At 32.2% G+C, this 27,401-nt stretch overlaps 1 protein-coding gene and 1 long non-coding RNA gene across 21 annotated transcripts in view; one reads left to right on the top strand and one right to left on the bottom strand.

Moving 5' to 3' along the window:
• Nucleotides 1-27,401, bottom strand: part of LOC143236124 (roundabout homolog 1-like) — a 230,007-nt gene that overhangs the window by 4,851 nt on the left and 197,755 nt on the right. For 11 of the 20 annotated variants that reach the window (XM_076474403.1, XM_076474396.1, XM_076474402.1 and 8 more), the window contains 2 exons: nucleotides 25,359-25,481; nucleotides 24,177-24,337 (listed from right to left, as the gene is read on the bottom strand). In XM_076474403.1, coding sequence (XP_076330518.1) covers nucleotides 24,177-24,337; nucleotides 25,359-25,481 — 284 coding nt within the window. Of the gene's footprint in view, nucleotides 1-21,932; nucleotides 22,688-24,176; nucleotides 24,338-25,358; nucleotides 25,482-27,401 lie in introns of those variants that run through there. The other 9 variants (XM_076474401.1, XM_076474405.1, XM_076474406.1 and 6 more) reach the window with 1 other exon arrangement.
• On the top strand, nucleotides 7,039-18,352 carry LOC143236128 (uncharacterized). The gene is made up of 4 exons (XR_013019499.1): nucleotides 7,039-7,568; nucleotides 9,673-9,832; nucleotides 11,336-11,483; nucleotides 13,819-18,352. It is a non-coding gene; the product is annotated as an uncharacterized LOC143236128 (long non-coding RNA).

The raw sequence follows: 27,401 nt of genomic DNA, 5'->3' as shown, positions 1-27,401 counted from the left end.
CTTAATATACGTGGCTAGTGACTTGTTGAAGCTTGCTTCGCAATTCGAGGCCTTGGAGGCTTTATGAGAATGACGGCGAAATCCTCCTATTCGATTTGATAGCAGTAGCATAACTGTTTGGGGTGGTTGATTTTGGCTTACTGCCTTGTCTTTAGTCTGTCAGTTCCAAATAAGGGAAGGTTATAAACAGATAATCCTCGAAGTTTTACTCGAAATTCTGAAACATGTTTTACAGGCACACTATAGTTACATTAAAAATTAATCTTAATATCACAAACTTTTACTTATATACTATAAGAATAAAGAAGGTTTCATATATTTAAATAATAATATCACAAGATTTACTACGTACACAGATATGAAAGTAAATATTTTCAAATGTTATTCTTGAACATAAACAATGAAATACATTAACTCACACTCGTGTAAGTAGAAATAAAAAGGTCAGCCATCTAAGTGATTTACATGTCTCACGTCTGTCATATAATGTGCACGCACATATTTACATACCTCTTTTGTGTATTCATTACCTATGTATGTATACTGTATCGCTAAAAGTACTTGGATAGCACAAGAAGTGTTATTATTCCCATTTTAACTGAGAATGGGCACAACTTTGATGCAAATAACAGCCTTGACTCTTACTGATACTGTCACCAACAGCTGCTACACATCTGGTGGAAGAGATCGAACGCCACTCCTCTTGCAAAGCATCTCGTAGTTTAGTGAGGTTTTAGTATTTTTTGTTCCCTCACATGACTTTCTACACTATCTTAAATTATTCATTTGGATCCATATAGAGAATCTGGGCTGATTGTGAAGATTTTGGAGGTTATAAGTCTTAATTAAGCTACTATTGGGCATAATATGTAATATGAGTGGAATGTTACGATACTGAAAAAAGGTATAGTGATTCTAATGCAACGCTAACTAGCATGTCACAAAGTATTCGTGATTGTTTTAAATAATAGTAAAGAATCAAGTCCAAACCCACTGAAACAGGCCCATTCTATGGCCCTACCACAATACTCTTCCTTGTTGGGGTAACATAATGGTATAAAAAAATAAAGCTAGGTTACACAGAAATTTACGCATTGTCATCAGAAGCAAATGAAACGACTTGAAGCTCTTTGTCTACAGTTGATGTAGTATATCATTAAAGTCTTGAGTCGTGGATTTTGTGGTATTTTCAAGGCAAACTGATCTCTGTAAAGACTGTTAGGTTCAAAATCCTTATAAAATAAATTACAAAGTAAATCTGAGTCTTCCTACTAAATGTGTTGAAGTTAATTAAATAATAAACAGAGTCAACATGACGTGTGATCCAAAAACAAAAACAAAAAACTTTAATTTATTTAATAGAAAAAACACAGTGTGTGTACTTTTGTTAAGACATTGGACGGTTGCTGTACATAGATTCATAAATTGTTTAACCACCTTTCTCTCGAAATGTTTTATTAATAATCTACTTATTTGGTTTGGTTTGAATTTCGCGCAAAGTTGCTCGAGAGCTATCTGCGCTAGCCGTACCTAATTTAACAGTGTATAACTAGAGGGAGAGCAGCTAGTCATCACCACTCACCACCAACTCTTGGGCTACTCTTTTACCAACGAATGGTGGGATTGATCGTAACATTATAATGCCCCCACAGCTGAAAGGACAATCATGTTTGATGTGACGGGGATTTGAACCCGCGATCCTCAGATTACAAGTCGAGTGCCTTAACCACCTGGCCATGCCGGGTCCTGCTTGAGATTATGCGAAGACTGTTTAAATCTAACATTACAGGAGGTAAATATGAACGACAATTATAAACAATGTTGAAAGTGATCCCCGTTGGCATCAATACAGGCCTGGATCCTTCTGATTTTGTTTCTAAACACCGCTATCAGTTGCTGGCTTGAAATAGATTGAATAAAATATAATTACAAAACTGCACAGTGACTTTCCGAACACCCTGTAGAATGTCGTTAACATATGCACAAAAATAATGTCCCCCAGTGGCAAAACGGTATATCTGCGGATTTACAGTACTGGAACACCCGTGACGATTTGTTTGTTTGTTTGGAATTCCGCACAAAGCTACTCGAGGGCTATCTGTGCTAACCGTCCCTAATTTAGCAGTGTAAGACTAGAGAGAAGGCAGCTAGTCAACACCACCCACCGCCAACTCTTGGGCTACTCTTTCACCAACGAATAGTGGGATTGACCGTCACATTATAACGCCCCCACGGCTGGGAGGGCGAGCATGTTTAGCGCGACGCGGGCACGATCCCGCGACCTTCACATTACGAGTCGCGCGCCTTACGCGCTTGGCCATGCCGGGCCCACCCGTGGCGAGCAGAGCACAAATAACCCATTGTGTAGCTTTGTGCTTAATTCCAAACACACAAAAAAGTAAAAATAAATCAAAATGAAAAATTGTTAATAAAGATCATACAAACATATTAGACTATTTGATAACAGCACACAATTTAACTTAATATAATAAACAACTCTCTAGAGTACCCGTACCCTCCTGGATGGAAGTTATATAAATTCATGATAACGAAAGGCTATCTTAGGATGTGAAAAGTTGTTTCCTTTATATGTACTTTAAGAAGCACAAAAATGTGTATATAAACTACAAAACATAACAGAGGGCGAAGTAGTATTAACAAACGCAAAAAAAATTCCATAAAAACTGCAAAATACAAAACTGAAAATTTGTATGTATCCTCGTATAGACCAACCTATTGAACCTCCATAACAATTTTGGTGAATATATTTTTTTTTACATTCTAATCAGTGATGTCGAGAAAAAAATTTGTAAAAAATTTTCTCAACCCAAACGAGCCGTTTTTACATATATATTTACATTCTGCAAAACAGTTATATGGACATTCAACAGCCACTACTATTATACCAATATAAACACGTAATTATAACATATGTGTGGAATATAAGTCCTTTACAGAAAAATATAGTAAAACATTACAATATAAACATTTGAGTGATAATATAATTGACAAGTTACAGAGACTTATTGATACTGATACATAAGGTCACAGCATAAAATTAAATCCTTTAACGTTAATATCAACCGTGACGAAAGAATGCTTTACATAAATATGATAAAAACAATTCCATGTATATACAACAAAATGTGCCATTAAAACATAATTAGCTCGACATGGCCAGACGATTAAGGCACTCAACTCGTAATTTGAGGTTCGCGGGTTTCAATCCCTGTCACACCAAACATGCTCACCCTTTCAACCATGGGGGCATTATAAGTGATGGTCATTCCCATTATTCATTGATAAAAGAGTAGCTAAAGAGTTGGTGGAGGGTGGTGATGACTAGCTTTCTTCCCTCTACTGCCAAATTAGGGTCAGCTAGCGCAGATAGCCCTCGTGTAGCTTTGCGCGAAATTAAAGAAATAACAAACAAAACATAATTATGTAAAACCTGACGGAAAAGTAAAATACAAATAAATTACAAAGTGTATTAATACAAGTTATATCAAGAAGTGGTACCACAACGTTTTGATGAAAGCACTCCTCAGTAGACACTTGTAGTAACCTTTCTAACTGCAATGGACCTGAGACTTAATATCTAGCATGTGCTTCGCTTGATTTTTGAGGATGCTGACCATTAGCTGGCTTGCTATGGCTGATTTCTTCAGCTAATTTCGTATCTCCTCATAATTGCCTTCTATTATGCTGTTGGTTTACTACTTAGCAAAATATGGAGAGTTCACTTTCAAGTGCATTAATAAATTACAAGCAAAACAGATGCTTCATTTCTCCCATGCCCAGGTGGAGACATTATTGGCACAGACCATAAGTGTATTGGGATAACCCTGTCCATTCATTGGGTATCAGTGCAACTACATCACAGTATTTGGAGTTTTGAATGACTGAACTGCATGTTTTACTGTATAAACTCTGAATAAATGAAAAATTCCACAATAAAAATAAGATGGTAGAAAATGTATAGTAATCCTGCATACCACACTTTAATGCGAGATGTGTGGCTTTGCTTCAGAGTTTGCGCAGATAGAGAATTGAGTAACTTTAGGCTGCCGGTTTGATATTCTATTTTAGTGCGATCAATGTCATTTTTCACTGCTTCAGCATCTTACTCACAGTGAATATGGGTAAAGGTACATAGGCTCAAATATCTTGGACGTTGATACCACGAATGCTGCATCCAGTTATCATGTAGTCTGATATTATTCTCCCCTGGACTGCAACTTGTTTTAAGCTGGTATTACTGATTCCTTTTATAATTGTTTACACAGCAGTGCACCACAGAATCTATGTTACAATTTATGGGATGACATAACTGGCTAAGGATATGCTGTTCCAGTACATCTGATGTGGTGTATGTATATGAATGTACATCAAAATATGGCAACACAGTTATGTTTGTTTTAGTGTCTAAAAAGTGAAAAGTAATAAACTACTACACGAGAATCTTTGAAGAAATATTCATTTAAATTGAAGTTACAGTTCCTTTGATAAAGTAGGTTTTGAGGTTTAGAATACAGTGAAGTAAGACAAAAGTTTGAAAAACACACACAACAAAATGAAATGTAATTAAGTTTAGGATTGTATTTATTGTGCATAAGCCATATGAAAAATCATTCCGTCTTGGTCCACTAAGAACATGACAGTAACGAAACAATTATTTCGCTAAAAACAGGTTCTGTTTTGGTGTCAGTTGTTGGGTGACTTGAGAGGGTCAGGTTCTCAGGGAACCTCTTCCTCCGTTCGCTGTTAAGCATATGAACATCTGCTTGTATTTAATCGGGCCTCAACAAATAATTTAATGTGCTGATTTGTCCGAGACATCTACATTGTTCTTATATCTTTTACTTAAGGTTTTTTTTTATATATTAAACCAAAAATGTAAGCACGTCCATTTGTGTTTGTGTAATCTGTAACGTAACTTTCTAACTCGTATAATAATCACATATCTCTCTTTATCTTTTTGTTGTTGTTTGGTATTAAGCACAAAGTAACACAAATGCTATCTGTACTTTGCCCACCACGAGTATCGAAACCAGGTTTCTAGCGATTTCTACTGTGCCAGTAGAAGGGGCGTATTTCTCATATGATCAACTAAGAAACTTATAACTTGTGCCGCTCGGTAGTTGCGCACACAAGTAGATACAGTTAGATGTGTCATATACAGATCAGGAACGTGTATAACATACGCAACAGGCCACTTTTTAATCTGATAGACCATGTGCATATAATTATCTAATTAGTTTTGTCTGTTTTGCTCAGATAAAATCGTACATGACGATTGAGCCAGTTAAGCCTCTAATCCTGAACAATTATATTTAATAAATCAATTATTTTAATGCATTTTATAATATCGCACAGACTTTTTAACACTCACACACTTGTGAGCGCAGATAGCCTATTTGTTTTGCACCATAAAACACCAAACTAACCAAGCACACGCTTGTGAAAGATTTTCAAAAACAACATCGTTATAATTTAAAGGTAGTTTTTATAAACTAACTAGTTTTCTCACCCAAGAGGGGATGCTACACTATTTCAACGTTTACATTATCCACTTTACAATAATAATTACAGTGCATGTTAATATATTTTTCATTCATTAACTAATTAAGCTAATATAATCTAATTTGTTCCAGTGCGTCTCTTAATCATAATTTTATTGTTTAAATTATGCCTTCCACAGTCTTGGCTTTAAAGAGTGTACTTGAGTGTTTCTATTGAGACAGTTGAAAATTATATTTTATTCGCCACATAAGCAGTAACACGCGTCTTCCTTGCTGTGACAGTTAGCAGTGAATGAAGTTTATATTATATGCTTTTAATGACTTCAGCCAAGTACTTATGTGTTTTAGTATACAGATGATTGCTAATTACATTTCAATCACAGGACTATAATGACTTTCCATGTACTGCAACTGCAATAGAAAACGTTAGAACGCTGTTCTGATGGATCGTAAACCTTACGCCCATTAATGGATATTATGTTGTATACAGCTGATATATGTATAACAGTTTAATGAGAAATTACCTTTAAATGTCGAGACAATTTACCCACTCCCATCTGGGAGATTTTTATGGAAACAATATATGGTTTATGTTATAGTATCAAAAAACATCGGAGTTCTTTTTCTATAGTTAAAAGGTAATCCTTTCTTTGCTATAGGACTCCCTTGAGTGTTTATACAATTAGTGCTTAACAATTAGCAGGCTGTCTTGTGTAAACCTAACGGCTGACTAGAAGGTCGAGGCGATTTTTTATAATTTCTTTTAAATATTTGGCAATGTTTTACTAAAAACACGCACCTTTATTTCATAGGTAGTAATGTAGCCTATAATGACAGAGTTTAGAAGTTCATGAGCAAGGAACAACGGACAATTTACTGTTCAATGTAGATATAAATAAATTTATTAAATAATATTTTATTTAAATTAAATTTTATCTATAGCAAATACTAACATACAAGATATAATAGCGATTTTTAGCTGTGTATCGATGGCGGAAACATGCTTTTTTCTAGTTTTTTTATTAATTGTAAACAACTATCTTGATAAATCTTGAATTTTGAAAGCTGCGCTTTGCTGGGGTTTGTTCTATCCATTTTCTAAACGAGTTGAATTTCCATGTTTTAGACTTACCTTCTTTGATATATTATTACGAATATTATTAAATAGGAAGGCATTTCATTACATACTATAGTTTATTCTGCCAATTAAGTAGCAGTGTGCTATTTAAAAGCTTGCAGAACGACGTACTCTTAGATAGCTCAATGATGCACCCGAAATGTTTTTATTATTATTATTACCAGAGCTTGTTAAACGATCACATCACAAACGAGAGTCAACATTAGTGATTATTAGTATATTAACTACACTATATATGTTATATTTAGTGTCGAAGAAATCTTTCGCGCAGTAACAGGACTTTTCAGGCCTGCAGGGATACAACAGACACAATAGTGATCGAAACTCCATTCACTGTACGCAATTCTTTGAAAAACTCCCCTGGCGGTGTGAATCGGAGTAATAAGAGGGAGTATAAATTTTATTAATTTCTATTCAAGGCATCACAACCCAGAATTAGGGGAAGGATTTTAACACTATGTGTTATTATTAAACCAGATATAATTAATTAGTATTTTCCATAATTAACTCGCTTATTCTTAGAAGAACTTGTGAACCGTCAAGCTAGTTTTCTTGACCTTGAAACGGGTCAGCTAAGGCATTTTTAACTTTTTACTTTCGTTCAGAAATTTTTAGTAATAATAACATTAAGTTTGCTTGATACGTTTGATGAATTAAGTTACCACTACAGTTTACAGCTTTGAACATAACCACCCAAGTCCATCACAGAAGACGTATGTATTTTTCTTACAGGAAAGCCAGAAGTGACGCCTCTAAATAGGACTTTACTAGCCATTGCTGGAAGGTCTGCTCTCATTTTCGTACGTTACTGTAGTAACCCTCGTCCTTACCGTTCTCACTGGATAGTGCGTCATCTAGCGATTAGTCCAGGAGAAATACGCTATCGTTACACTGCTTACAATGCAACGGTAAGTGTCAACCTATGAACTAAGAAATCACTACCACTTTTCAATTTTATGAAAGACGTTTAGATACACTGCTGGCCAAAATCTTAAGGCCAATGAACATAAAGAAAAAATATGCATTTTGCGTTGTTAGATTCAACGACGTATTTTAGTAGAGCTTCGAAAAATTAAAATAAGAAAAGGGAAAATAAAAATAAAATTTTTTTTTAGCATTTAATAGGGAAAATGTGAACATTATGAAATTAGCCAAAATACTTGTTGGTCAAAAGTTTAAGACCATACTGAAACGAAGCGTTAATCGGTAAACACGTAACGAAATTTAGTCATTTGTGTTCAAACATTAGCGTTGTCAACATCTCCCACTGACATCTCCTGTGTTACATTGGGTAAAAACATGGGAAAGGCTAAAAAGTTGACAGAGTTTGAATGTGGCAGAATTGTCGAGCTGCAAAAGTAAGGTCTCTCTCAACGTGCCATCGCTGATGAGATTGGGCGTAGTAAAACTGCTGTTGCAAATTTCTTAAAAGAGCCTGAGGGATACGGAACGAGAATTTCAAGTGGTCGGCCCAAGAAAATTTCGCCGCCGTTGAGCAGGAGGATTTGACGGGTTATCCGGCAAGACACCAGGCAATCGTCGAACCAGATTAAGACCCTTACGGACGCAGAATGCAATTCAAGAACAATAAGACGGAATCTACGAGAGAAAGGCTTTAAAAACCGTAAACATCATCAAAGGCCATGCCTCCTTCCACACTACGAAACAGCTCCGTTAAAGTTTGCTGAGAAGCACCAAACATGGGACGTAGAAAAGTGGAAGAAGATTTTGTTCTCTGATAAGAAAAAAATTAACCTGGATGGTCAAGATGGCTTCCAACGTTACTGGCACGATAAGGATATCCCACCGGAGACATTTTCTACACGACACAGTGGAGGAGGTTCCATCATGATCTGGGGTGCTTTCTCCTTCCATGGAACAATAGAGCTTCAGCTTATACAGGGTCGTCAAACAGCAACTGGCTATATTGGCATGTTGGAGAGAGTATCATTATTGACTGAAGGCCCTCGCTTGTGTGGAAATGACTGGATCTTTCAGCAGGACAACGGTGCAATCCACAATGCCCGCAGGACAAGGGACTTTTTCATGGTGAATAACGTGATTCTTTTGGACCATCCAGCGTGTTCGCCCGAACTGAACCCCATTGAAAATGTTTAGGGGTGGATGGCAAGAGAAGTCTATAGAAATGGACGTCAATTCCAAACAGTGCATGATCTTCGTGAAGCCATCTTCACCACTTGGAATAACATTCCAGACAGCCTTATGCAAATGCTTATATCGACCATGCCAAAGCGAATGTTTGTAATTATTCGCAATGACGGCCGTGCAACTCATTACTGAGACCTCTTGTTGGGCATTTCCTACCTTGTTTAGGACTTCTGTTTGGTATGGTCTTAAACTTTTGACCAGCTGGTATTTAGGCTAATTTCATAGTGTTCACATTTTCCCTATTAAATGCTAAAAAAGGTTTTTATTTTTACTTTCCCTTTTCTTATTTTAATCTTTCGAAGCTCTACTTAAATACGTGGTTGAGTCTAACAACGCAAAATGCATATTTTTCTTAATACTCATTGGCCTGAAGATTTTGGCCAGCAGTGTATTTACATTGTTTATTAATGAAATAGCGTAAAGTGTTTGCTATGAATAAATATTATTCAAAATGTTTTTAATTAGCGTTTGGTATTTATTTTAATTAATAAACAACAAAAAATTTAATATTTCTTTAATAGTACATATTACAAGTGTAAAACCTTTTAAGTTGAATAATAAATTAGATTTCGGCATAACTTTATGACTTCAGATGTGAAAAGCACGTATTATTAATATGATACACATAGAACTGATTTACTTGAGAGCATTGTTACGCTTGCTTTGGTGTAACGAACCATTTAAAAGGCAAGGCGTTTACATCCACCTACTTCACTTCCACACACCCACATTCGTGAAGAATAACAGATTAAGTCAGTGTTATTTCTGATTTTTTTATTACAGCTATAAAATACATTTTCATGTTTATTTATTGCAAGCTGATTATTTTACATCTTTCTTTAGCCTTTAGCAACACCAAACTGTTTTCGAGTTGCATTAATGATTTCAAGAGCATCTCCTGAAGATGGAGGAGAAATTTTGTTCTTCGTAAAAAACAGAAAAGGCATTGACGATGCAGTAATCTTGTTAAACATCACCCAGGCTAGCTACTCTATATCAGAATGTGAGTTACACATATTAGACATCATTCAACTAAGCCAGTTGTTCTGTATCATACTGTGACTGTGCGACATAAGTTTGTTAAACATCACCCAGGCTAGCTACTCTATATCAGAATGTAAGTTAAACATATTGGACATCATTCAACTAAGCCAGTTGTTCTGTATCGTACTGTGACTGTGCGACATAAGTTTGTTAAACATCACCCAGGCTAGCTACTTTATATCAGAATGTAAGTTAAACATATTGGACATCATTCAACTAAGCCAGTTGTTCTGTATCGTACTGTGACTGTGCAATATAAGTTTGTTAAACATCACCCAGGCTAGCTACTCTATATCAGAATGTGAGTTAAACATATTGGACACCATTCAACTAAGCCAGTTGTTCTGTGTCGTACTGTGACTGTGTTACATAAGTTTATTAAACATCACTTATGTTAGCTACTCTGTATCAGAATGCTAGCTAAGCTTGTTGAACATTGCTAAGACTAGTTATCCTGTTTAAAAGAGTAATTGAAGCTTAGTGGAGAAGCTTTTATTTTAAGTGTTACAATATAACCTTGTAAAAAAATGCACTTGTAATATATCAGGGCTGTTTATTAAGTATTTTTTGTAAAACTCTACAATTCTGCATAGCTTATGTTATACAGTATTATAAGCAACTAGTTTGTTTTTGAATTTCGTACAAAGCTACTCGAGGGCTATCTGTGCTAGCCGTCCCTAATTTAGCAGTGTAAGACTAGAGGGAAGGCAGCTAGTCATCACCACCCACCGCCAACTCTTTTACCAACGAATAGTGGGATTGATCGTAACATTATAACGTCCCCACGGCTGAAAGGGCGAGCATGTTTGGCGCGACGGGGATGTGAATCCGCTACCCTCAGATTATGAGTCGCACGCCTTAACACGCTTGGCTATGCCGGGCCCAAAGCAAGTATGTTGAAGCTAGTTGTATGAATATGAACTGTTTTTTAATGAAATAAAAATAACCAATTTTCTGTTGAAACTTGTACAATGGTATTTGGTTTAGAAATGAGTTGCTTTATTCTATGCGTATAAGCAGATATAAATGCACATTTACAAAATCACTATGAATCTTTTCAACATTTAAACACTATAGAACAAAATAATTTTTAACTCACTTAATTTCCCCCTAGTTCCACAGCAGCAAGTCTGCAGACTTAACAATACTAAAAGTTGGGTTTTGATACCCATGGTGGACAGAGCACAGATATCCCTTTGTGTTTAATTCAAAAACAACAACTCACTTAATTATGCATGTTGTTTAGTGTGATTAAAAATAAACTAGATTTGAAATTTTGCTGAAGAAAATTATGTTTTTGAATATATTAATTACAGAATTTACAATAGGCCTCGAAAAAGTATTTTGTACTTAAAACGTTAAACATGCTATGTTATTTTTAATGATTTTGATTTATTGTGTCTATTAGTGAACTTACTGTTAATTATAATGTGCTTAATCAGACATAATATTGGATTATCAGGTTCCACTAATAACTGGGGAACTCAGGATGCCATCCTCCTATTCATTACTTTTGCAATACTTGGAAAGAATCAAAGAGTTACTGTTTGAGGAGTTCATAAAAAGAAATTGTCTTGAAAAAATCAATGAGGATGTCACGTCCATTTGAGGTAGTATACATTTTATGTAAAATTTCAAAATGGTGTTTTACTGGCATATTTTGTTTTCCTTCTGGGAAATATGTATATCATACTATAATGGAACTCTTGCTTATATGATACTAGAAAAAAATTTTATTACACGATGTGCAACCCTTTACTTTGCAAAATGTTTATCCTATGTGCATGGAGATTTGCAATAGGGATTATGATTATTTTCCTGTTTTGCTTTTCTTTCCCGTCATGGAAAACTTTATTTTTCTCCTTTCTCAGGGTGCAGATATAATGTTATGAATATGTCGCACGTAAATCTAGTACACTGGAGCCATTTATATAAATACAATAGTACTGTCTGTTGTCCTTTGCGGGGTGTGGATGGATCTTCACCATAACCGATACGGAGGCTTATTACATTTATAAGGAAATGCACACACAAATTTTCAATTTTGCAGTTTTTATGAGTTTTTTTTTAACCACTACTTCATTCCTGTTGATGGATCTTCACCAAATTTGAGAAGAAGGTTTATTGGGTCCATGAGGAGATACATGCAATTTAATAGTTTAATATTTTGTGTTTTGCTGTTTTTATGGGTGTTTTGGTTTTTAAGAAAATGATATATAAAGGAAACAACTTTTCATGTTCTAAGATCCCATTCATCAAATATGGATGTATGGTAACATGTAACATAATATCATGAATAAATTAGAATCCATACAATACGTTGTGATTAGAACAGCACATCACCTACCTATATATAGCCCCTTAACCTATTTGGACTCTCTGCAAGCATTACCCAAAATAAACACTAGGACCTACAAACTAGTGGTTAAATACTACAAATTTGCAAAAGAAAGAAACTCTCTGGTGAAACAGTTTATTACTTTAGCTGATACACCTAGCACATGGTGCACCCACCAATCTCCGTATGCACTAACTTTATTTCAGGTTTCATCTCCAGTTTCTTGATTCAGCTGTCAGATCAGGCACTCCCCAAGTGAATTTGTCTGGGAAGTGAAAGTGGGTTTTCTCAGGCATCTCCCGTTTTCCCCACACCCAAAATTTGGCATTGGACTTATAGATCCATGATGACCTGATTGATCCTAAGTCATACATCGGCTGTTGATTTTGTATACTCGCACACATCACTTGGTGCACACTGTTGGCTTTTTGCTCATAGTTGCTTGCTTGCTATCACAATTTTCATTATATATATATACACACACACACATACATACACATTTTTTTTCTGGATCGCTTGATCAAATTCAGGAGTGGGGTGAAGAGAAAGTACTTTTCTGAGCACCATCAGTTATCTCTTTTTCCAAGCAATGAAGACAGAGGGATTCACACTGAAACACCAGCCAATATTTTGTTTTTTTTGTTTTGTTGTGTCCTAAGATAACCTTTCATTAATTATGAGTTTACATAACTTCCATCCAGGGTAGGATACCTCAACTAGTATATGTGAATATATGAAATAACATTGTATAGTTTAAGTGATGTTTTGTTTTTAATTCTTGTTTTCTTAGTTTTTTTATAACAAATTTGCTTATTTGAAAAATACCTGTTTTGTGATTTACCCTCTTAGTTATATACATAAAGTAGTATTATGTACGTTCTATGGCAATTTTTTAAAACCTATCTCATAACTAGTGTTCACTAAATTTAATTATATTATAATATGTTTTACATGTTTGTTTCAAAATGATAAAAAACTGGTTTGCATATGTATACTTCTGAATTATAGCGGGTCTAAATTTTTTACCTTTTGGGAAATGCACTGCTATGACTGCTTATGTTTGCCAATTCCAGGTGATAAAAATAAAACTTGTGTTGTTTGTTTGTTTTTTGAATTTTGCGCAAAGCTACTCGAAGACTAACTGTGCTAGCCATCCTTAATTTAGCAGTGCAAGACTAGAGGGAAGGCAGCTAGTCATCACCACCCACTGCCAACTCTTGGACCATTCTTTTACTAACGAATAGTGGGATTGACGGTTACATTATAATGTCCCCATGGCTGAAAAAGTGAGCATGTTTGCTGCGACAGGGATGTGAACCCGCGACCCTCAGATTACAAGTCGCATGCCTTAACCCATCTGGGCATGCTGGGCCTAAAACTTGTGATTTGGTCTAGTGTGTACTTGATTTTGAAATATGGAATTAAATTTCTTATACCATAAAACTCCTTTGTTCAGTATTTATATGTTCGGATTGCAACCTCATTGAACTTAACAGTGTTTGATTTAGTTTTGTTACTTTAATAAAAACTAATACCAAATAAATAATATATATTATTAGTTATTCTGCAGATTATATCAAGATACAAAACTTCTTTTTCTTCTACAGGTCGGGAATTATTGAAAACCCTTCAGAGAAAAATGAAGAAACTAAATTAATAAGGGGTAATAAGTCTTTTTTGCTGAAATGAAACACAAACAGTTTATCAATGTGGATTTTTAGAATAGTGAAGAGTTGTCATTGACAAATTCCCTGAAGTCACTTTGTAATGAGAATGTTCTTAATCTGAAAATAATCAGTCCTTACTAATTTATAATATGAAATGCTTGTCACCAAGTAAACAAAAAGTGAATTAAAAATAATAATAATTTATTTACCAATGTTGTGATGTTCAGTGTTAAACCTGTTTTATAAATAGAGGGTGTTCTGTCATTATATATATAAAGAAAGGAGAAGGAGGCATCCTAGGAAGAATATGAGCCACAAGTTTTTAAAATTGAGAATGCCACAATCTAAGACTTCAAATTTCTTGATAAAAACAATAGTTTTATTTTTTGTAGCAACATGTTCTGACTTATGAGTATTTTTGTAGAAAACACAAGAATATTTCACACATTTACTCATCGAATGTCCTTTCATTAAAATGTCAGGTTGATAACTTAAGTGTTTAAAAAGAGTTAGATAAAAATTATTTGTTTCTATATAAGTTATTTTTCAATATTTCGCAATGAATGTGGTATTAGACATTAATTGATCTATCTCAGTTTAATTTATATTGAAAGTTTAGTCATATCTGCTCTACCATGATTTAAGTATGAGAGATCTGTACCATTATAGTCTGTATATTCATGAGACATGTAAACAGACAAAGTTCATAGCAATGATAAAATGTGATAATTATTGGTATCTTATCCTTCCAACATACTATATGTTAAAAGTATTTAGCTCAGAATTGCTAACTTACAAGTTCCTCAGATTATTTCCAAGATTGATTTCTTAGTAGAAACACACCAAGAAACAGATGTTGTTGGCACTTCAATTAGACTTACAATTAATTAAATACTAAAGTCCACATGGATATTACAAAATAGCAAAATTAACCCATTAATTAGGTTGTGTATATATAAAATTTGTCCAGAATCCTCTTTTTGCATAGCTAAAGAAAGAATTAGGGCAAGCATAAATATTTTTTGTTCAGTTTTGAAGCTTTTAAATAGGAATTGCTCTTCTCTGTTAGTGGAAGTTGAAACGTTACTCCCTTATTATTATATTTTTAAACCAATAATGATAAATATTATTTTAGTATCATTACAAGTTAGCCTGTATGTTGATATTCTAATCAAAACTAAGTATCTACTTAGAGTGAAACTAAAAATTCAACTGGTATGGAGTTAAGCTAATTAAGTATACTTTTTTATGCTCTTATAAATATTAATTGGTATTATTTCATCAACTAGGTATCCTCACTATTAGTAATATTTTCAGCCATAATCCCACAAATATCTCATGAGGTTTGGCATCTTAGGAGACTTAAGTACTCCTAAATACCATATATTAAGCTCACAGTGTAAACCAATTACTGTATTAAAAGTATAGTAACAAAAAATGAAATTAGATATATTAAACATTCTAACCAATAGTGTCAATGAAAACAGGAATAAAGAAGTAATAGAGTATACCTTACTTGTAGAACACACACACTGATGCACACTAACACGCACATACATACACTAGCTGTTGACTTTGAGTACTGTGGTAGATTTAATGTTCGTTGAAAAATCGAATATCTGTATAACTGTATAAAAGCAAATTACATTACTGACCTTAAAAAGATATGGTGGCTACTGAAAGCCAGTTGATTAGCTTCAACAGTGAAAGTTCAGTAAGACACATGCTACTGGTTAGGTGACAAATCAGGTGGTAGAAGGACATTATAAACAGTACAGTTTGAGTCTAATGCTTATGGACCCTGTCACCCTTTTAGAAATCCTATACTAACTCCTGCATAGAAAGAGAATCAGCACATCACATAAATGTGTAAGAATCATTAATACGTCTAGACTACACCAACATCATGCAATAAACTGAATCACTTCATCACATAGATGACATTTTACAGCATTATATAAATAATTCAGCATATTAATAAAGTATAGCAGTTATGTGTGATTTACTATTCGTCAAAATTAACTTAGTAAATAAATACACAGCAAAGCATGGTACCCATAATTTATCCTGCATTTGACTATCTTAACACTGCGTGCAGACTGTTTTAATAATTTGTGCATTAAGGAAAAACTACTAGTTCAATAAACAGAGTTCACATATTATAACAAACAAAATCATCTCAAACACTGTAGCATTATTTACATTTATTCAGTTGTGAAGTGTAATTGTTATAGTATTCCATCTAGTCTTTGAAGATTTGTTAATACAGTATTCTAGCCAAAGCTAATTTGACATACAGTGGGTGGTTTTATGTAGTTAGCTAGTTAGCAAGTCATGTGTCAATGGACCTCTAAAACAAATTTTCATAACTCTTATTAGGCATAATCCCCTGTAAACACTATGTGTGTGATACCACATGAAGCAATGAATCCTAAAGAATATTTGAAGATCTAGAGCATTTTTAGTGTGCACACTTTAAGGCAAGTTGTACAACATTTCATTAACTAATCCTACTTGCAAAAAAGAAATACGAGTCTTTTTCATATTTTATATATATCATCACAGCATACAGTAAGATAGACTTATAAACTGGTGCTATATAAAATTAAATAATGTTAATTCAACTCTAATATTTTCTATTTACTATCAGTGGACATTTCTTGTTGCATTGACACAATAAATCCAGTTTGTGGATTATCTTTCTTCATGTAAGACAGCTACCTAAGATTCCTTGCTTGGGTTTTAACAATATTTTTCATTTTCACAGCAAATGTTATAGTGCAACGAATTGTTTCTGAGAAACAGCTGCATGTTGGTCAACATTTGATCCTGCATTGTCACACCCACTCCTTCTACTGGATTCTCTCACATTCTTAGTGTAATAAAGTACCTTTCAGAGGCACATGCTACAGGAAAAAGGATTCCTTGTGAGGAACAGCTGCAGTGTACTTGACATTGGGGTAATTTGTAGACAGACAAATGTGTAGGCTATGTTGTGTCTCCTACCATTTCCAATGTGTGGCACCTGGCACAGCCAGGTGGTTAAGGGACTTGACTCACAATCTGAGAGTCATGGGTTAAAATCCCCATCACACCTAACATGCTCGCCCTTTCAACCATGAGGGCATTATAATGTGATGTCAATTTCACTATTTGTTTGTAAAAGAGTAGCCCAAGAGTTAGCAGTATGTGGTGATATCTAGCTGCCTTCTCTCTAGTCTTACACTGTTAAATTAGGGACGGCTAGTGCAGATAGCCTTTGTGTAGCTTTGCGCAAAATCCAAAAACAAACTAAACAAACCAGATAGTAGCTTCCAGGATAATACATTGAATTTATAAAATTCACACTTTTTCCTCTATTTCTTTTTTAACTTTTATTTGTCAACAATAAACAGTAAATGTTATGCATAAGAGTGATTTTTTACGAGATTAACTGTAAACATGATTTTCTTTTTTATAACAAGAGTTAAGATACATGAAAGTAAAGATGAAATATTTCACTGGCTTATCTCAATAAAAGTGACCTCTTTTTCGAATCAACTAATCTTACTCAAAAATACTGTTTTGCAAAATATTCTTCATAACTTAAGAAATATTTAATTTTAAAACTGCTGCTGCAAAAGAAACACTTTCAATATCTTACACATACACACACACAAGTCCATTACAACGTACAAAATACACAATTTATTAATATTCTCACTGTAAATTGTAAATAAAAACAACTTTTAATTAATAGTGGGAAAGTATGCATTTGTTTCGGTTTAAAAAGGCTCATGCACTTCACTTGCTAATTACAGATCATATTGAAAATCATTTACAGGTAATAAAAACGTAAATCGCAAATATGAGTGCATTTATTTATTTTTCAACATTTTCTTTGGATGAATGAGAAACATTTATTAATAAATTGTTTATTTGTCATAAGCATGATTTTGTCAACGATTTCAGCATTATCTATTTTCCATCTTGAGAAGTGACTAACTGTATTATTGAAAGTTAGTGAACTGAAGAGAGATTTTTTGTTGTAGAAATAAATACAATCTGCTTTAAATTTAATTTATGTGTTTGTATTTTAATATTTTTGGTAAGTTTCCAATTAAAGGCAAATTTAAAGAAAAATGTGTGTCAAGTGTTATTTAATTAAGAGCATACTTCCTGGGCACTGTTATTATTTTATTTAAATCAAGTCGTTATTCAACTGAAGCTATAATTAATCTTTGTTTTGGTATGAAAATGACAATTATAACATTTTGAAAATTGCTAATTTGTGCCTTTTGAATGCATTGGAACCCATTACTTTATTTTATTAAAGAAGGAATAAACATAAAATAGAGCATGAATGTTTGTGATTAACTAAAAGATTACAGTAGGTTATAGAATTAATTCAGTGCTTGAAATTCTGTGAAATAAGTGGCATGCAGGTTCTATCCACTATTTTTTTAATACTTTGAAATAAATTTATTATACAGAAAATGGAATTTTTTAAATATATAGGGATGATGAAAACGTTTTGTGCCATAAACTTTAATGTAAGTAAATGTAATGTTATCTTCTTACACAGTTATTATTTCAATATTATGCATGACTAAGTCTACATTATTAGCTAGTGTTCAGCATGGGTCTTGTGCCATTTTCACAATAAAATTAACATAAACATGAATTGTTTCAAATAAATTTATTAACAAATTATAAATTGCTAGTCTCAGATTAATCATAGTTTGTGTTGTATAGATATTAAACTAATTTAAGGATATCTGAAGCAAACCAAGTTGAATTTCTGAAAAAAATTATATATTTATTTATTATAAAAAGGTATTTATGTTCTCTTAAAACAAATCAATACATTTGTTTTTAAATATCATTAGCTTTTAAGTGTTTTTAAAGGTTACATTTTCAAATTTCTTTTTTATAATAAGTATAATAATTGATAAAGCTTTCATCATTTTGTCATAATGGCATTTTAAAGGATTATTTTTGAATTTTCAATATATTTGAATGATGAAGAGGTTTATCATTTGTTGTTTAAATGTGTACTGAGACAGCAAGCAATAAAAATGCAATGGTGCCATTCTGTTGTTCTTTGTTTTATATTAATTCATCAAAGAAAGCAAAATAACATTGATAGTCAGTCCAGGGAGAAGAAAAACAAAGAATAAAATTCAAAATGGTAATTTTTTTAAAAATCAAACTTTTTTTTATCAACTGAAAAAGAGTTTGTGAAATATAAAAACTAAGCTATATCTACAGGGAATCGAATTAATTGAATTTGTTTGTTTAATGCAACTTGATATATCTGAAAATAAAATTATCAGTCGTTTCAATTTAACTTGTTGAAGTTGAAAGTATTTATATGATCTCGCTAATGGGCCTTTCAAAGGTTGCGGTTCTGAATTTCCATCTCATTAAACATGCTTGCTCCTTTCAGATGTGGGAGAATTATAATGTGTGGTCAATCCATTACTCCTTGGAGTAACCCATGAGTTGGCAGTGGGTGGTGATGACTAGCTGCCTTCCCTCTAGTCATTCACTGTTAAATTAGAGATGGGTAGCTTTGTGTGAAATTTAAAAAAACAAAACTCACTAATGTGGTTGTAACAAAGTGCTAGTGAAACAGTTTTATGGCATTTAAATCATACAATAATTACTGTGTCATGTATGAAGGTATATGGATTTGTTACACATGCAAATCACATTTATGGTTCTGAAATTACTTCGAGAACTTCTTCGTGTTAACATTTATGAAATTTAAAGTTATTGAATGGAAGTATTTGGCAATATCAGTCAACGGCAGAAATAGAGAAAAAGAAAATTCCAGCTGAGTTATATGGAAGTGATTGAGTGTTCCAGGTAACTTTTTTTTTTTTTTTTTTTTTTAAAGTATTTAATAATATATTATAAAGTATCAAATCATTCAGTTGTTATTCATTATTAATACAACATGAAATGTTAAAACATTTAGTCGTTTTTGTTTAATAATATAATATGAAATGTAAAACATTCTGTTGGTTTTGTTTGTTTTCTTCAAATATGGTACATTTTATCAGTTTTGATAAGCATAAAGCACAGCACGTGTTGAGAATCCCATTGAATGGTGAGAGAAATCAAACCTCTGCAAGACTACAATGATATCAAATTTTGGGTCACAGACTGTTTATACCTAAAATTTATTACTTGAGAATGTTTAAAACTACCTTTATGATAATCAATATTTAAAATCAACAGAGGGTGTCAAAGCAATTTGTAGACTAGAAAATCATAATGGTATAAATTGAAACATTTAGGACCCTATGAGTAACTTACAACCACATAGAACTGATAAATCTAACACTAAGGAAAATATTAGAGTATATTACATTTCACAAAATAACCAAGCTAGTTTGTATTTGGTAGGTTATTGTTTTCTCATTTTTATATATTTACCAAAGCTAGATTAAAGGAAATCAAGAGATAGGTACTCTCATGTCAGTAATGAATAGTTTTTTAAATAAGGTGACCACTTCCTTATGTCATTATGCAGTCCACTTAAAACTTTTGTATAAAAAGACAACTGGTAACAAATCTAATAACTTAAACACAAGTCTGTTTTAAAATTCCATAATAAAATGTACAATCATCTTACTTTGAATGATCTGATTAATTAAAATAACTTTTGTACATATAATTTTTTGAGTTGTAGAAAGCAATGCAGTTACTGCATAGATAAATGTTATCAACTTTCTAATATAACCGGCTTTAAATTTCACTGTGAAAAAGGTTTAAACTTTATAAATACTTTACTTATCTTTCCTAATTTCACACACACACACACACACATTTAATCTAAATATTCATAAATTAAGCATTCAAAATTATTGGTAATGTCAGCAGAAAACTGAATAATTTCAAAATTTCCTGCATAACCAACTAAAGTTAAATAGCCTATCTAATCCAACACCTTTTGATAGCTTAAGTTTGGCAAATTGAAATGTGTGGCTTTACTATACTGTTTATATTCCTCTACTGTTTCTGGGTAGAAGAGAACATTTTATCTAATCCAAGCTACTACACCAAAACAATCTAATTAAAATTAAAAAAATATTTCTTTGAGGAAGATGGAATTGCCATTCAAAACCAACAATGCAATTCACTTATTAAAAAACAAAACAACAAACAAACAAAAAACACCAAAGGTGTAAAGTAATTAACTTTTTTTTCAATACTGCTTGAAACATTAATTATAATTATTCATTGTATATTGTTAGGATTGTGAGAGTTGACAACTTTGAGACAATTATTAGTGTTGGAATTCACAAAACATAAGAACTGAACTTTTTTATGGTAGTGTTTTAAACCAAATTAACAATCTAATGGCCATATATTTATTTTTCAAAATGCTGTACATCCCAGTGCAATCAATTTTACAAAGTAATTACCAATTAAATATCTCTACACTCCTAAACAAACATTTATAAAAATGTAAAAATTGTCAGCTATTTTAACTTTAAATCATTTCATTAAAATTGGGATAGGTTTACTTTATATTTACATAAAAAAGGTAATTTTTTTCTACATGAAATAAAGTACAATGCAGTGTAAACACCCTTTACGTAAATTTTGAAATTTGGGCTTAAACATTATATATAAGGGATTATAAATGCTTAAGTGCAAGAATATCTAATTTCTTGTTTTGACTTGTTAACCATGTTTTATAAATCTTCTGTTTTTCCAGTAAGAAGTTCAATACTCAACAGTATTCTTTTTGTGAATACTGTATAAACAAGTCCAGCTAAAATGGTGATATGGCTCACATACATAAAGACCTAAATGAAGGCCATTTACAGTGCATGTACCTGTAATACACAAGCACACATGGAAACACACATTCATAATACATAATATATATATATGCAGATTATAAACACTTTAAGAAAAGCACAAATATTAAATTGATTGGAGATTATTGTATTGCTGACAGTTTTCTTTGAAATCATATTTGACACAGTAAATAAATCACAGAATCTTTGTTTTATCCTATTGTTTTTCAGCTGATAATGAGTGGTGCCTTAACATTCAGTACATATAAGATTTATTCATAGAACACAATTATTTACAGGTACTGTTGATATCTGGCATTTATACTTCTTACAATGAGAAACAACATCAATAGAATATTTATACACTTTTGCTCCAATCAACAGCTGTTGTACACACTGTTCTTTGTAATCTAAAATTACAGTTAAACTAATCCCAGAACTTTGAGCACAATTCACTGGCCCTTCTTGGCTGCAAGTCTCTTATATGCTAATGGCTTGTCTTTAGATTAACTTGATAAAACTTATCAAGCATCAACACTTAACATAAATTTATGGAACAATGACATATGAGAGACAAAGTTTGCTTTTCCGTTCTCTATGAAATCTAACAAGTTTCTTTAAAATCTTTACATGTTGTGCCAAAGGTCAAAATTTATACTTTATTCAGTTACTAAATCTTCACTAAGGAAAAAGTTCGTGTTGGGTAACTCCCAAAATATTTGTTAAGTTACAGTAATATCTAAGTAAAACAGTATTCTCCTAAACACAAACTGTACACTCTGTTGTATCTGTATGGCACAACCGAAAAAATGATCACGGTAACTTGGATATCTGCAGACCATTGATTAGTTAACTTTACATCTGCATTTTTCTAATTTGTAAACATTTCAGTATATTTCACCAATCCATCAGAGTAGTATACACAGCTTTCTGAGATGTCTCTAAGCTTTATTTCAGTATTACGCACAACCTTGTTATAAATCCTGGTCTTTATGTTATCACTCAATCAGTTTCTGCAAAATGAGCAAATATATGTATTAATAACCAAACATTATATGCACAGGTAAAGCACTGAACTACAAAACATTTGTGTACTTTTGAGAAAATAAATTAACACTTTCATGCCACTCAAAAGAATCAAAGGGTATAAATATAATTGAATAAGGACATCACTTGCAGTTATTCAAAACTTACCTACCACTACTGATGACTCTCATGATAAATGATATTAAGCTTTACTCTATATGAAATGTTCAAGGTAATATGCTAGCATGGTAACTGAAAGTTATGGAGGCTTGTCTTGGCCTCATGGTTAGAGTGTTTGACTTGCAATCTGTGCATCACAGGTTCATATCCAGTCATCAAACATGTTCACACTTTCAGTAATGTAGACATTATAATGTGATAGCCAATTCTATTATTTATTGTAAAGAGCAGCCAAAGAGGTGGTAGTGGGTGATGCTGACTGGTTGCATTTCCTTTAGTTTATCACCTTTAAATTGGGGAAGGCTATTGCAGGTAGCCTTCAAGTAGATTTGTGTGGAATTCAACAAACAAAAAAGATGAAAATAGAACATATATCTTGTAGGACCATGTTGGTGCAATATCAGATCCCATTAGAAATGAAACCATAACACATTAGGGTTATTAACAAAAATGAAAGTTATAATTAAAAATGTGTTTGTTTTAGGTATTTGAACAAAACTATAACATTATCTACCACCAGTTCATGAGTTACTCTAATCTGTTCTTATAATACATTTATGACCTTAAGGTACGAAGCTTTGGGATATGAACCTAATCAGTATGCTAACCACTAGGGAAAATCCACCTCTATAATAAAAAGAAACAATCCATCATATTATAAAAGTTCATACGTTAAGGCATAGAGGAAAACGTTTGTTTTTGTATTTGATTTTCAAATAATTTCCATTACACTATGATAGAATTTTTAGGTTCACATTGCTCTGTTTTTTTTTCTCTTGGTGGAAATTTAATAAATAATCATTGGGTGCATTAATTAATCACATTCAACTAAATAAGTATTTTTAAATTAGACTCAGATAGTTGGAATAATTAAAATTTCTAATCATTGGAAACATTAATTTAGATTAGTTGAATATTTTCGTGAGTCATGACACTAATTGCTTAAAGTGAACAAAAATTAATTGAAAATAACAACTGATAATTAAAATGGCAATATTTCAGTTACCTGAACAGTTGGGATAATCAAAAGCAGTAATTATGGGAACACAAATTCTATTATTTAACTATTTTTGCAGTATTTTAATCATAATTTGGATTAAAAATCAATTATTTGAAGTGATACTAGGTGATGTAATCAGTGCTTATAGATAATTAATTATATTGATTAACTGAGTTAATCATGTAGCTCTACCAGCTATGATTAGTAAAATAGATGACCAGTAAAATAATTAGTGTGATTGTCTCAGTCTTATTTCTCTACTATGATAAATAGATGTAAACATAAATATTACTTACATCCTGATGTATTGAATCTTGAGATTTGCTATCTGTTGATTTGTTTTCAAGTCTCTCTTTTATAGTATTTGCAAATGGTACATTGTTAATGATTTCTGATTTTTGAGTTTCTTGAGGGACATTACAACTTATAACATCTCTTCTATTCTCATTCGACGTATCTGTAATGCAAAATAATTTTATTGAAATCCTAAGAAAAAAACAATTTTGTACAATAACAATATACTATTGTATACATAAATCTTTACTTCAGTTTATGAAAAATTAAAATTCCAGGTAGATTACTAATTCCTTATTAAAAACCCATATGACCACAAATTAAATAATTACCTAAACATTATACTAGCTATACGTGCTCAAATATCTTGGTGTTTATATTACTTTAAATTTTCAGTTTTGCCCTTCTGTATTTTTACTACTATATCAACAATGAAACAAAATTGTTTTCACTGCTCACTTAAATGTTTAAAAGTTAAAAAAATATGAAAAAATGTTCATTAATTGTAAATTAAACATTACCTAGAGTGATATCATATGAATTTAGAAGGGTATAAATAAATACTCATTGATGTTACTACTTATAGCTTATTGCAGAATATTATGTTTGTTTGTAATATGTAACAGATTCAAATTATATAGACAATGATTTGCACTTTTAGAGATGGATGAATAGTATTTGTTAATCAAATTAATAATTGGGCTCATTAACTAATTATATTCAACAACTTTATTATTCTCTTAAGGTGTCTAATAAAACAACTTCTGTTCTTACAAATAAAGTATCAATACCCATGGCAGGCAGAGCACAGATAGCCCATGTATAGCTTTGTGCTTAACAGCAAATAAACGTAATGACACTATTTCAATTACTTGGATATCTGAAATCTAGACAACAGTAATAACTGCTGAAAATACTAATTTTCATTAGCTGATCATTTTCTTGATATCAATTGATTTAATCGTAATTCTGATTACTGAACAGTTTGAATAATCAAAAACAGTAATAATTTGATACACAAGTTGATTAGGTTATTAACAATTAATCATACTAATTGATTACACTGAATTATTTCCCAGCTCTACATACACTTAATTAGAAAGTTAAATGTTGAAAACAAATATACAAATCAGAAAACAATCCATGCAATAACTGAAAATCAGTGTAATAATTATTACACATACCAACTCCATTATGAATAGATGTTGAATCATTTCTTGTGGCAGGAACACCAGCTGGTAGGTCATATAATCTGCTAGGCCCTGAATTTTGTGTTGAAGTGGTTTGTTGAAAATTTGGTTGTGGTCCTGAAGTTACAAAAGAAATATTGTTGTATTGTAAGCACTACTGAATATTATTTGTTACTTAACTAATGTGCTTGTAAGAAATCTTAATGGCAAGTTGAATTTTAACAGGTGTAGTTTCCTCACATAAATATAATTTCATAAATGAGCTGCTGTGTCAATACAAAATATACTATATCTCCATGCGCTAATATCTAGCTATAAGGTACATCAAAATGTTTTACCATATTTTTGTGTAAGTAAATATGAATGTATATTAAGATGTAAGATAAAAGTTTGGGATCTGGAACAAGTAACTGAAATACATTTTTATAATTAATTTTTATTAAAGACTGGTAAACAATTTTATAAAAGATTAGCAAGTGAGTTGCACACACACACATGTCAGTTTCTCCTACAGATTAAATGTTAAACATTACATATAGTTGGTCCAACAAATATACAAGTTCCTAGATAGTTCAATGTATAAGTACACAAACCAAACAGCCATACTTACTCATAGGTTGATATAAATAGAAATCAAAAGTATGCTAATTCAACAAAGGTTGAGTCACATGATTCTGTGGAGTCAGTTTAATTTTCTACTTATTACAAAATGTTCTGTTTAGATAAAGCACACACTTCGTAGAATGAATGGCAACTACATGTTGAGAAGACATAAGTGTAGAGGACGGCATTTCGAAAGAGGCAGTTGCCATCCATTCTACGAACTTTCATCATGAATACTCTGCCTAAACAATCTATCAAAGAACACACTTCCTTATTTTTTGTATTTATGTTAATTAAACATTAAAATTAAAAAAAGGCTTGTTTGAAACATTGGCTTTTCTGTTAAGTGTAAAATATACAAATTGTCAAGGTGTATTTAATGCTGATAGAATCTGTTTTCATACTTGGAACTTTCAGTTATTTATCTAGAATGAAATGAAATTGTCATTAAAATAATATTAGTAAAGAAATTAGTTTATGATTTATTACAGAGATTTTTCAAAGAGCTGTAAGTTCAATACTAGTAACAACCACACTACTGCATAGCTGGTAGATGATGAATTATATTATATCAAAGAAATATCTTTACTAATTAATGTCACCCTGTTTTCTTCATGTCAATCAATAACAAGATAAAGCATCAAACCCCCTCAAATTAATGATTTGATTTTATGCCCTTTGTTACCAGTTAGGTTCACAAATTGTATTGTATTGAGTACTTTAATGTTTAATTTATATACAACACTAAGTATAAAAAACTGACAAAAAACATTACTTGATGTAAGACATATAGGAGATCCTAGCATGCTAATTTGGGAGATTAACTAGAATACTGATGGTATTTGTTTAAAACTTGTGTGTGTATGATTCACATGTTTTTATTGACCAACAAGCAAATGGTTTGTTTGAAGCTAAGCATAAAACTAGAAAAAGGGTTTTCTGTGCTCTGCCCACCACATGCAACTAAACCAGGTTTCTAGTGTTGTAAGTTTGTAAACATACCACTGTGCCACCAGGGGGCTTTTGTATCCACTGAGGGTAACTGAAACCCTAAGTGTAGCATTGCAAATCCAAAGACTTACCATTGTTTCACTGAGGTACAAAAAAAGTGAGCAGGTTTGGTGGGATTGAAATTCAAACCTGTCACCTTCAGATTGTTAGTCAAGCATCCTAAATACATGGCCTTGGCAGACCCAAGAAACTGGGAACATAAACAGTTTATGAGAATAGTTAAAAGATGATCAACTAGGACTACGTTAGTAATTCTAGGGTTAATCATGGTTTGTGAAACATAAAAAGATGTATTACTTAAGCTGAATATTTATTACGATAGATGTTGTTAGTGTCTAATGTTCATTTAATTTAAATAAATATTCTGGTAACAGCAGACTTCAATATTATGTAGTACAAAACTAGTCCACAGGTATAATTCTA

This window comes from Tachypleus tridentatus, chromosome 13, assembly GCF_004210375.1.
Source record: "Tachypleus tridentatus isolate NWPU-2018 chromosome 13, ASM421037v1, whole genome shotgun sequence".
Taxonomy (NCBI): Eukaryota; Metazoa; Arthropoda; class Merostomata; order Xiphosura; family Limulidae; genus Tachypleus; species Tachypleus tridentatus.
The sequence above is the reverse complement of the archived record's forward strand: the minus strand, read 5'-3'. Positions and strand labels throughout refer to the sequence as shown.